The 12,138-nt window shown below is 49.1% G+C and overlaps 1 protein-coding gene across 5 annotated transcripts in view; it reads right to left on the bottom strand.

Moving 5' to 3' along the window:
* Nucleotides 1–12,138, bottom strand: part of NCOA1 (nuclear receptor coactivator 1) — a 660,387-nt gene that overhangs the window by 432,430 nt on the left and 215,819 nt on the right. For all 5 annotated transcript variants that reach the window (XM_030198687.1, XM_030198689.1, XM_030198688.1 and 2 more), the window contains one exon: nucleotides 11,847–12,013. In XM_030198687.1, the coding sequence (XP_030054547.1) occupies nucleotides 11,847–12,013 (167 nt within the window). The remainder of the gene's footprint in view (nucleotides 1–11,846; nucleotides 12,014–12,138) is intronic.

Below are 12,138 nucleotides of genomic sequence, written 5' to 3' on the forward strand. Positions count from 1 at the left end.
ACAATAATGTAATGTTCTGTTGAATTCATGGATAATACAAATTGATGAAACACACAGAGGAAGAAAAAGAAACACACTATCCCTGTGTAAGATAAATACTGTTTTATTATGTTATTACAAGATAATTGAGGAACAAAAAAATACTTGTATTAGTTTTATAATGTCTACAAGATGTGGATGTGTTGATTTCTTTCATAATAAAAAACAGTTGAAACATAAATGTAAGAACTGTGTTCCTTTTGTTTTTAAAGGCCCTTTGTGCTGTTTTTTTTTTGTTGTCCCCTGATAGTTGGTCATACAATTATGTGCATACTATTTTGTTTTCACATCTTTAGAATGGCCAGTCAGTAAGGGCCTTTTGTATTACTTGTCTGCTCTTTCAAACCCTTCTTCTAACGTGTTTCCCTGGATATCCTCTTTCATAAAACCTAGCGGACATGTTAGCCTGATACTCCACATCTTTCCTGTATGGAGCAAATCCGTTTAAATCATAGAAACTGGCTGTAGGGTAGCGTTTTTGGCAGTGTTGTTTTGCTGAAAAATAACGATTTGAGGTGGGGAGAGCATGTAGAATATGAATTTTTATTTTTTATTTGCTGCATTTGTATCCAACATTTTCCCACCTATTTGCAGGCTCAATGTGGCTTACATTATGTCGCAAAGGCGGACACCATTAACAGAATACAAAATATTGTTGCAAATAAGGTACAAAGAATAACAGGTAAATTAGAAGTAATAAGTAATACAGAATATGTGAGTGGGAGTAAGACAAGGTATAATGTTCAGTAATGATAGTATGGATTAAAGCATCTAAATTAAGAGAATTCAATATTGGCTAGTACTGATGTAGATTAGTCAAGACATTATAGAGGATTCTCTTTTGTAAGTCTCTTCGAACAGGTAGGTTTTTAGTAATTTTCGGAAGATTGCCAGATCATGCGTTGATTTTATGGTGGCAGTTTATTCCATAGTTGCGTACAAGTATAAGAGAAGCTAGATGCATGCAAAGATTTGTATTTAAGACCTCTACAGTTGGGGTAATGGAGGTTCAAAAAAGTGCATGATGAACTACTTATATTTCTTGCTGGTAAATCTATTAGGTCTGACATGTATGATGGGGCTTCTCCATGAATGATTTTATGGACCAAGGTGCAGACCTTGAATGTAACATGATCCTTTAATGGGAGCCTATGAAGTTTTTTTCTGAGGGGTTTAGCACTTTCATACTTTGCTTTCCCGAATTTAAGTCTGGCTGCAGTTTTCTGGGCAGTCTGCAGTTTCTTAATGGTTTGTGCTTTGCATCCCGAATAGATGGAGTTACAATAGTCCAAATAGCTCAATATCAATGATTGCACCAACTTGCGAAATGACTCTCTGGGGAAGAATTTGTGCTTGGTTTTGCAAAAATTGGCCACTCTCTCTCGTTTCTGTTTCAACAGGTTTTAAAACAATTTGTTGAACACGAATCCTACTGTGGGACAGATTTATTCATATTTTTTTGTATTAAGCCTTTGACCCCTGGCTTTTGGCAATAAAGCTAGTTTAGTGAACACTATGGCAGATTCTGCTGACCTGCTGGCAATAGAAGCCCTGCTACTCTGTGTGAGGAGTGCTAAATCTGGAGTAACAATTGGTTTTAAATCCAATTTTTGTTTCAGTCCCACACTTCTTGGAATTACCACTTTCCTTTTCTCTCTCCAATCCTCTAATATTTTTCTTGCTCCCCAAAGCAGCCTCCTCAAAAGAGTGCTTCAGTGAAGCCACCAGACGCCGGGCCTGCATGTCCTTCAACGTTACTCCACCTTCTATCGGTAGAGCTGTCTTCTTGGTGACCGTTGTCACCATGGCATCTACCTTGGGAAGAGAGAACTGCTCCCCTTGGTCCGCACCCACAGGATAAAGCTGCGCCATGGCATTGGCTACCTTAAGGCCGCCATCCAGATCCGCCCACTGCACGGAAATGAGTTCCTGAATAGCCTCATGAACCGGAAACGCCCTCGACAAGCGCTGAGTACTAGCCATCTTAATATTAACCGCCTGAGATGCGGCAACCTCCGGGTCTGCAATATTCAAAGCCTCTAAAGGCTTGAGAAATAAGGGACGGCAGTTTCTCCTTGTGAAAAAGCCATACCACAGAGGGGTCCATCCGTCTCTTCATGGAGCAGCTCACCCTCCTCCACATCTTCCAGGCCACCAGAGACGGGGCAGCTGTGACATGGACCAAAGACCCCTCTCCTCAGACAGCGAGGTCATTTGCGTCCTTTAGAGGGTGGGATCAACCCCAGAAGAAGAGGCAAGCAGATTCCGATCCCCCCAGGGCCCAAAGGGACGGAGACAGACTCACGTGAGGTACAGCCCTCTTAAGGACATAGGCCTGGTGCATATCGAGGACAAATTCGGGAGAAAAAAAAAGTCTAACGAGCCTGTTAGCGCTGCAACCATCCCAAATCCAGGCGTGGTAGTCACCACAGAGCCCCCTGCTACTTCAATGTCAAGACAGGAAGCCAGAATCAAAACCGCAGCAGAAGCCGCTTCAGTGGTGCCAGAAAAAAAAATGGCACGGGCACCATGTGATTCAGCACAGAAATGCACGACATCAGAGGAGGAAAGAGAGTCGTCTCCCCTGCACTTCGCACTGCACAAACCGGCCATGGAATGGCGTTTCCCACAGCAGGAACAGCGTTTTACAGTCTCCGCCGCCACTCCCTCAAGTCAGACGCATGGGAAGACAGATTAAAGGAGTCGGCACTTACCCCAGCCGCCAACCTCTGATGCAGTGGGACCTCCCAGTAGAGAGCCAAGCAGGATCACTCCGGTTCTCTAAATAAGGCAGATCTCAGACAGAAAACTGTGCGCTGAATGCTCCTTTTCTTTTTTTTTTTTTTTTAATCAGGAGGAAGGGAGTCTGAGCAGCCTAGCTCATATTCAGCCTGGGAGGAGGGAAACATCGTGTGAGGCAGGGACCCAGCATCCAAGTATACCTCCAAAGCTGGCACCCTCAGCCAAATATCTCCTTGCTCAACTGGCCACCAGGCCCAGTAGCACCATCAAGGACCTTGAAACCAGGAGCTGGAGAGAAGTCACCTCTCCTGCTGGACATAGAGATATACTAACTGATGCAGGGGCTAGCTGGTATCTCTGTGTTCAGTCTTGTTTACCTCTATCTCCACCTGCTGGTAGAAGGACATAACCCACAAGTTTCTGGATTCATCTGCTGCAGGCACTAAGGAAAAGTCCATTAGCCATTATTAAGATGGACTTGGGAAAATCCACTGCTTTTTTTTTTTTTTTTGGTTAAGCAGCATAAAATCTGTTTCACTTTTTCAGAATCTTGCCAGGTACTTGTGACCTGGATTGGCCACTGTTGGAAACAGGATACTGGGCTTGATGAACCAGAGGCATGGCCAGCCCACTGGGAGATCAACACATTCGTGTCTCTCCCCCCACCTCCCCCACGTTATCCATACCCTTGCTGGTTAGCTACCAAGGCCCCACCAGCCAAAGGTAAAATTATGTATAATCATACCTGATAATTTTCTTTCCATTAATCATAGCTGATCAATCCATAGACTGGTGGGTTGTGTCCATCTACCAGCAGGTGGAGATAGAGAGCAAACTTTTGCCTCCCTATATGTGGTCATGTGCTGCCGGAAACTCCTCAGTATGTCGATATCAAAGCTCCATCCGCAGGACTCAGCACTTAAGAGAATTACACCCACGAAGGGACACTCTGCCCAGCTCACCACCGCCGAAACGGGGGAGGGGAATTAACCCAGCTCATCCCCACACAAGTGGGGGAGGGGAATCCGTCCAGCTCATCCCCGCGGAGCGGGGGAGGGACACCACACCCGCCGATGCGGGGGGATCTGGCTTATCCTGCAACCGCAACCGCGGGAGGAGCTGACTGACCCTAACACCGCCGAAGCGGGAGGGGTACAAAACTGCCCTACAGCCGCACGAAGCGGGAGGGAGTGCCTGCAGAATTTTAAGTCTCAATCCAGCCCCGTAAAACGGAGGGGAGAGGAATGCAGCAGCTCACTGTAACACAAACTCGTCTTAACTCTTGAAGAATCCAAGTGAAAAAACTTGAACACGAAGTCTTTCTGAAGTAACTGAAGACTGAACTTGAACCTGAAATGCAACCAGAATAAAAACAGTACAGATATCTGGGAGGGGCTATGGATTGATCAGCTATGATTAATGGAAAGAAAATTATCAGGTATGATTATACATAATTTTACCTTCCATATCATCAAGCTGATCAATCCATAGACTGGTGGGATGTACCGAAGCAGTACTCACCCAGGGCGGGACATAGAAATCCCTGACCGCAACACTGAAGCTCCAAACCGGGCCTCCGCCCGAGCAGCCACAGTCAAGCGGTAATGCTTGGAGAATGTATGGGCCGAAGCCCAAGTTGCCGCCTTGCATATCTCTTCCAAGGAGACGGAACCGGCCTCTGCCATCGAGGCCGCCTGAGCTCTTGTGGAGTGAGCCTTCAGCTGGATAGGCGGCACCTTCCCCGCGGCCACATAAGCCGCTGCAATGGCTTCCTTGACCCATCTTGCCACTGTAGGCTTAGCAGCCTGCAGACCCCTACGAGGACCTGCATACAGGACAAACAGATGATCCGATTTCCGGAAATCATTGGTCACTTCCAAGTATCTGATGATGACTCGTCTCACATCCAGATATTTAAGAGCAGAGTACTCCTCTGGGTAGTCCTCCCTACGAAAGGAAGGGAGACAGAGCTGCTGATTCACATGGAAGCGAGAAACAATCTTGGGCAGAAAGGAAGACACTGTGCGAATAGTCACTCCTGCCTCAGTGAACTGTAGAAAAGGCTCTCGACATGAGAGCGCCTGGAGCTCGGAAACTCTTCTGGCTGAAGTGATAGCCACCAAAAAGACTGCTTTCAACGTCAGGTCTTTCAGAGATGCCCTTGACAAGGGTTCAAACGGCGGCTTCTGCAATGCTCTTAGCACCAGGTTGAGATTCCATGCAGGCACCACTGAGTGCAGAGGAGGGCGCAGGTGATTAACTCCCTTGAGAAAGCGCACCACATCTGGCTGCGAAGCCAGGGAAGCACCCTTCAGGCGGCCCCTGAAGCAAGCCAGAGCCGCTACCTGGACTTTAAGGGAACTGAGCGACAGGCCTTTCTCCAGACCTTCTTGCAGGAACGCCAACACTGAAGAAATTGGAGCAGTGAAGGGAGAAAGTGAGCCTGCTTCACACCATGCTGCAAAGATACGCCAAACCCTGGCGTAAGCAGTAGAAGTAGAGCGTTTCCTCGCTCTCAGCATAGTGGCGATGACCTTGTCTGAGAAGCCCTTCTTCCTCAGACGCTGCCGCTCAATAGCCAGGCCGTAAGACCAAAGGGAGAGGGATCCTCCATCACCACGGGACCCTGATGTAACCGGCCCTGCTCCACTGACAGACGCAGAGGATCGTCGACTGAGAGCCTGATCAAGTCCGCATACCAGGGACGTCTGGGCCAATCCGGACCCACCAGGATTACCCTGCCGGGATGCTTTGCCACCCGGTCTAGCACCCTGCCCAACATGGGCCAGGGCGGGAACACATAGAGGAGCTCTTGTGTCGGCCACTGTTGGAGAAGAGCATCTACTCCCAGGGATCGAGGGTCCCGTCCTCTGCTGAAAAAGCGCGGCACTTGGCAATTGGCCGATGACGCCATCAGATCTAGGCTCGGCTGGCCCCAGCGCTTCGTGATGTCCAAGAACGCCTGAGCAGATAGTTGCCACTCTCCGGGCTCCAAGGTATGGCGACTGAGAAAGTCCGCCTTGACATTCATGACTCCGGCAATGTGGGCCGCTGAAAGCTGCTCCAGGCTCGCTTCCGCCCACTGGCAAAGACTCATAGCCTCCTTGGCTAGAGGGGCGCTCTTGGTACCTCCCTGGCGGTTGATATAGGCCACAGCCGTGGCATTGTCCGACAGGACCCGTACAGGCTACAACACCAGTACCGGGATGAACCCCAATAACACCAACCGAATGGCTCTGAGTTCCAGGAGGTTGATAGACCACTTGCCTCTGCAGGAGACTAGAGCCCCTGCGCTGTCCTTCCCAAGCAGTGGGCTCCCCAGCCCATCAAAGAGGCGTCTGTCGTGACGACAATCCACTCCGGGGTCACCAGAGGCAATCCTGCAGACAACTTGTCTGTCTGCGTCCACCAGCTCAGCGCCTTGCGCACTGCTGGGTCCACGGGAAGGCGCACAGCATAATCCTCCGACATCGGAGTCCAGCGCAGCAGCAGAGATAGCTGTAGTGGTCTCATATGAGCCCTGGCCCAGGGCACTACTTCCATCGTGGCCGTCATAGAGCCCAACAGCTGCACGTAGTCCCAAGCCCGAATAGGAGAGGCTACTAGGAACTAGTCCACCTGAGCCTGAAGCTTGACAATCCGATTGTCTGGCAGAAACACTCTGCCCACTTGGGTGTCGAATCGAACTCCCAGATACTCCAGGGACTGAGTCGGGCGCAGCTGGCTCTTCTTCCAGTTGATGATCCATCCCAGGGAGCTCACAAGAGCAACTACCCGGTCCATAGCTTTGCCGCACTCTGCATAAGAGGGGGCTCGGATCAACCAGTCGTCCAGATAAGGATGGACTTGTACTCCTTCCTTTAGCAGGAAGGCCGCTAAGACCCCCATTACTTTGGAAAAGGTCCGCGGAGCAGTAGCCAACCCGAAAGGGAGGGCTCTGAACTGGAAGTGTCGTCTCAGGACTGAAAAACGCAGAAAGCGTTGGAGAGGAGGCCAGATGGGGATATGCAGGTACGCTTCCTTGATGTCCAAGGAAGCCAAGAACTCTCCTGCCTTCACTGCCGCTATAACAGAGCGGAGAGTCTCCATGCGAAAGTGCCTCACTTTCCAGGCCCAATTGACCCCTTTGAGGTCGAGGATAGGCCGGACAGAACCTCCTTTCTTTGGAACCACAAAGTAAATGGAGTAACGTCCCTTGCCAATCTGATTTTTTGGCACCGGAACGACCGCACCCAGGCGGATCAGGTTGTCCAAGGTCTGCTGCACTGCCACAGCTTGACCGAAGACTTGCAGGGAGAGAGTACAAACCCGTCTCTTAAGGGTTGGCAGAACTCTAGCTTGTAGCCGTCTCTGATGACTTCCAGCACCCACGCGTCTGAAGTTATAGTGGTCCACTCGCCCAGAAACGAGGACAGCCGTCCTCCAATCTGCACTGGGGCGTGGACCAAGGCCCCGTCATTGGGTACGAGACCCTGGGGGAGGACCGGAGGGAGCACCTCCGGGACGGCGGTCTCTGCGAAAGGAATGCTGCTTGGGGGAGAAATTCCTCTTGAAGGAAGAGGGGGCAGAGGAACCCGACTTGCCCGGGCGGTACCGACGGGCTTCCAGCAACCGTCCTCTGGAGGTACCGGGACGAGTACTAGCCCGAGCCCTGACCTCTGGTAATTTCTTGCCCTTAGACGTGCCGAGATCGGACACGATTTTGTCCAGCTCGACCCCAAAGAGCAGCTTGCCTTTAAAAGGCAATCTAGCCAGGCGGGATTTAGAGGCGTGGTCAGCAGACCAATGTTTCAGCCAAAGCCACCGCCGCGCAGAGACTGTCTGAGCCATGCCTTTAGCTGAGGCTCTCAAGACATCATACAGCAAGTCTGCCAAATAGGCTAAGCCCGATTCCAGGGCCGGCCAATCAGCCCACAAGGAAAGATCCGAGGGGGAAGCCCGCTGCACCATAGTCAGGCACGCCCTGGCCACATAGGAGCCGCAAACTGAGGCCTGCAAACTTAAAGCAGCTGCCTCAAAGGACGACCTTAAGGCCGCCTCCAATCTTCTGTCTTGGGCGTCCTTTAGGGCCGTGCCACCTTCCACCGGCAACGCCGTTTTCTTAGTCACCGCAGTGATTAAAGAATCCACGGTAGGCCACAGATAGGCCTCACGTTCACTCACAGCCAAAGGATAGCGGCGGGACATAGCCCTAGCCACTTTAAGGCTCGTTTCCGGGACATCCCATTGAGCCGCAATTAAGGTGTGCATGGCATCATGCACGTGGAAGGATCTAGGCGGGCGCTTCGTCCCCAGCATAATGGCAGAGCCAACAGGGGCTGAGGGAGAGACGTCCTCCGGAGAGGAAATCTTCAAAGTGTCCATGGCCTGTAAAAACAGGTTGGGCAAATCCTCTGGGCTAAAAAGCCGCGCTGCAGAGGGGTCATCCGCTCCATCCGAGCGGGGATCTATCTCCTCCAAGGAATCCGCAAAGGACCGTTGGGAGACCTCAGACACGCTGCCCTCATCTACATCGGAGGAGACAAAGTCCTCCAAGGCCTGGAAATCAACCCGAGGGCGTTTACCTCTGGGAACCTCAACCTCTTTATCAGAAGAGGGAGCAGGGGCAGCGTTTTGCATGAGGAAAGCCTGATGCAGCAGCAAAACAAACTCGGGGGAGAAACCCCCCCAGACTGAGCACTTCCGCAGCCTGGGCAACAGCCCTAGACGCACTCTCAACCGGCGCTCGCAATAGCGGGGGAGAGACATGCTGCGCATCCAAAATGGCGTCCGGCGCGAAACTCCGCGAAGGAGCCGCGCGGGAAGAACGGCGCTTAACTTTAGCCGCTTGTGCCGTCGCCCAAATTAAGGGCGTTCATGGCATTAATGTCTCCAACCTCAAGGGCGGCCCACGAAGAAGCCGTCCGAGCCGCGTGGCCGGCCAAGATGGCGGAGGCGAGGAGTGGGGGATGGGCGTTTATGGCGGGAAAAAACCGCCACGCCGGAGGAACGACCGGGACATTCATCGGTCACTAAACTGTCACCCATCAAGGGCGAATCAGGTTGTAAAACCCCCGCATCCCCTCTAGAAGCGCTCCAGCGATCCGGGGAGCGACCCTTTGCGCCCTCGCCCTCCGACGCCATTGCCACGAGGAGAAGAATCGGGGAACCCCCTGCCCGCTATAAAAAGGTAAAATTACCTGCTTGCCGCTCCGAGCTGTAACGAACTGGTGTCCCAGTGAGTAGCTGCAATGAACGTTTAAAGAAACGTCGAATTAAACGCCTTTAAAGACGTTTAAAATTTTTTTTTTTTTTTTTTTTTTTAAACGGAGCCAGCGGGAGGGGGGAGAAAAGGAGGGACCTGGCACCACCAGGTTTGCACTTGCTCAAAAGAGCCCTCAACCCCAGGCCTCAACAAAACCTAAGGATTAGGCTTGGAGGCCTAGCCAGAGCTGCTGCTGTGTGTGACCACCACCTGCTGAGATAGAGAACATACTGAGGAGTTTCCGGCAGCACATGACCACATATAGGGAGGCAAAAGTTTGCTCTCTATCTCCACCTGCTGGTAGATGGACACAACCCACCAGTCTATGGATTGATCAGCTTGATGATATGGAATACAGTGTTTGAGTTGTCACACTACTTCCAGTCTGCAGACTTCAGTGGCAGCACTGTATTTATTTGGCTGGCGGGGCTTTGACATCCCCGCCAGCAAAGGCAAAGGGGTGCTGCAGTTCTTCTGGAGGTCTAAACCCAAAGTGAAGGGGTCCAGGCCCATAAGGCCCAGGCCCCTCCATGGCTACACCACTGTAATGGACCCTTGATCTACCCCAATATGTCAAAGCTTACATTCTTATATTAAGTGTCTCCTCCTATCAGTCAATCACTGGCATGAAAGCCAACCTCTTGATCCAAAATTCTTAGGGTAAACAAAATGTGAAAACTCCATTACCTTGGTAAGGCCACTAGAAGTCTCTGCAGATCCTTAAGAGGCAGAACCATATAGACTCTATACTGCAGCAGACACTCTGATCTAGAATTTGGCTTAAAATGCAAGATCAAGAAAGGGATCTAGGTGTCATCGTTGATGATACATTGAAACCTTCTGCTCAGTGTGCTGCAGTGGCTAAGAAAGCAAATAGAATGTTAGGTATTATTAGGAAAGGAATGTAAAACAAAAATGAGGACATTATAATGCCTTTGTATCGCTCCATGGTGCAACCGCACCTCGAATATTGTGTTCAATTCTGGTCACCGCATCTCAAAAAAGATATAGTGGAATTAGAAAAGGTGAACAGAAGAGCGACAAAAATGATAAAGGGTATGGGACGACTTCCCTATGAGGAAAGGAAGTGGCTAGGGCTCTTCAGCTTGGAGAAAAGAAGCTGAGGGGAGATATGATAGAAGTCTATAAAATAATTAGTGGAGTGGAAAGGGTCGACGTGAAGCGTCTGTTTACTCTTTCCAAAAATACTAGGACTAAGGGACATTCAATGAAGCTACAAAGCAGTAAATTTAAAACGAATAGGAGAAAATGTTTCTTCACTCAACGTGCAACTAAACTCTGGAATTCGTTGCCAGCGAATGTGGTAAAGGCGGTTAGCTTAGAGGGGTTTAAAAAAAGGTTTGGATGGCTTTCTAAAGGAAAAAGCCATAGATAATTATTAAAATGGACTTGGGGAAAACCCACTGCTTATTTCTGAGATAAGCAGCATAAAATGTTTTGTACTTTTTTGGGGTCTTGCCAGGTATTTGTGACCCAGATTGGCCACTGTTGGAAAACAGGATGCTGGGATTGATGGATCTTTGGTCTGTCCCAGTATGGCAATACTTATGTACTTATAAGCATGTGTGCGTGGAACCAAAGAGAGGGGTGTCAGGTGAACAGTGAAGACATGGAAGGGCCTGGTTAGAGAGGTTCTGCATGGGTTGGTGGTACGTTAGAGGGTGAATGATTCAAGGTGAGTCTGCAGGAAGAGTATCAGGAATGGAATAATTGATGTCCAAACTGGGTCAGAAGGGAGGGCATGTAGGGAGGTACTGTAGAGGGGAGGTGTCTGAAATGGTCCTGCAGTGGAGGGAAGGCATCCCAGGTCTGCGAAGAGGAGCTGGGGTTGCCGTGGATTGTTCAGAAAAGATGCCTTGCTTCTTCCCCCTTCTTGTAGGGCATATATTTTTAAAATCTGGAAAGAGGCAAGTGTGGCATATATGAAACTTAACTCTAACTGTGCTATCGTGCCACCTCCCGATTAGTCTTCAAATTTCCTCACATTCAGCTGGGTAGCCAATAAAGTACTTCACCTCAGACAGCCATGGGACCAAAGTCTTGTGGTATGAACCACAATATCAATGCTCTTATCGTGAGCTTATGCTCTTATCGTGAGCTTTGATGTTGTGGTTTATACCACAAGACTTCAGACCTTCAGTGCATATTCAGACTTTCAGCAGCAGGACATGAGGCACTTTAGTACTTTACTTTTTGTTGGGCCATATGGTGGAGGATTTGAAGAATGGTCGGGAAACCGCATGGCAGCACAGCTAAGTGCACACTTGCCACTGCATCATCCTTTTGGGGTTTTTTTTTTTTGGGGGGGGGGGGGGTTGCTTTAGTAGACCTGGTCAAGCAAGAGACAGCCTTAGATGGTGGCCCCTGGCTTTTTGTTGGGTTCACTCAATGGTAGATACACCCCTAACTAGGTTGGATGGATTACTGAAGAAAAGTTGGTAAGACAGAAAATGTTAATGCCACTTCAGAACTGAAGATGGTAATCAGCACTTTACAAAAGTAGAATAGTGCCCTTGTTTTCAGGTATAGTAAACATAATAAGAAGATATAGCTGTGTTTTTTTTTGCCCTCTTATACTACTGATAAAATACAAAAATGCCAACTCACTTGCAGAACACAGCTTGGCCCCAAATGTAAATCTTTAGGCCCAACAGGTTCCTACTCTGTCCTACTCATGATTATATTAATTGTGTAGGATCCACCAAGGTATGTTTTATGCATGCCTATTTCCAAATGTAAATTAATATGCTCCTGAAGCATAGAGTTTAAAACCAAATGTTTCAAAAGTAATGCATTTTACCTTGTTCCATTCTCTTCATCTGCTGAATCTGGTCGACAGTTTTCCTCAAGATTTTACATTTGTCAGGCTTCACACTCAGGCTGTCAATGTCTCCAATGTTTGCAGAGAGCAGTTCTGCAAGCTCTTCCAGATACTTATTTTCCTGTTCTCTGCGGCGTTTCTCAGTGCTGCAATATATACAACAAATTTGGTTTTTTTTTAATTCAATTTACCTGTTACTGTATTCTTACTACAGTAAGAATAAAATAGTAAAGCCTAGCCATTAGCTTCATCAGCTAAAAAAAAGGGAGCA

This window comes from Microcaecilia unicolor, chromosome 3, assembly GCF_901765095.1.
Source record: "Microcaecilia unicolor chromosome 3, aMicUni1.1, whole genome shotgun sequence".
Lineage (NCBI taxonomy): Eukaryota > Metazoa > Chordata > Amphibia > Gymnophiona > Siphonopidae > Microcaecilia > Microcaecilia unicolor.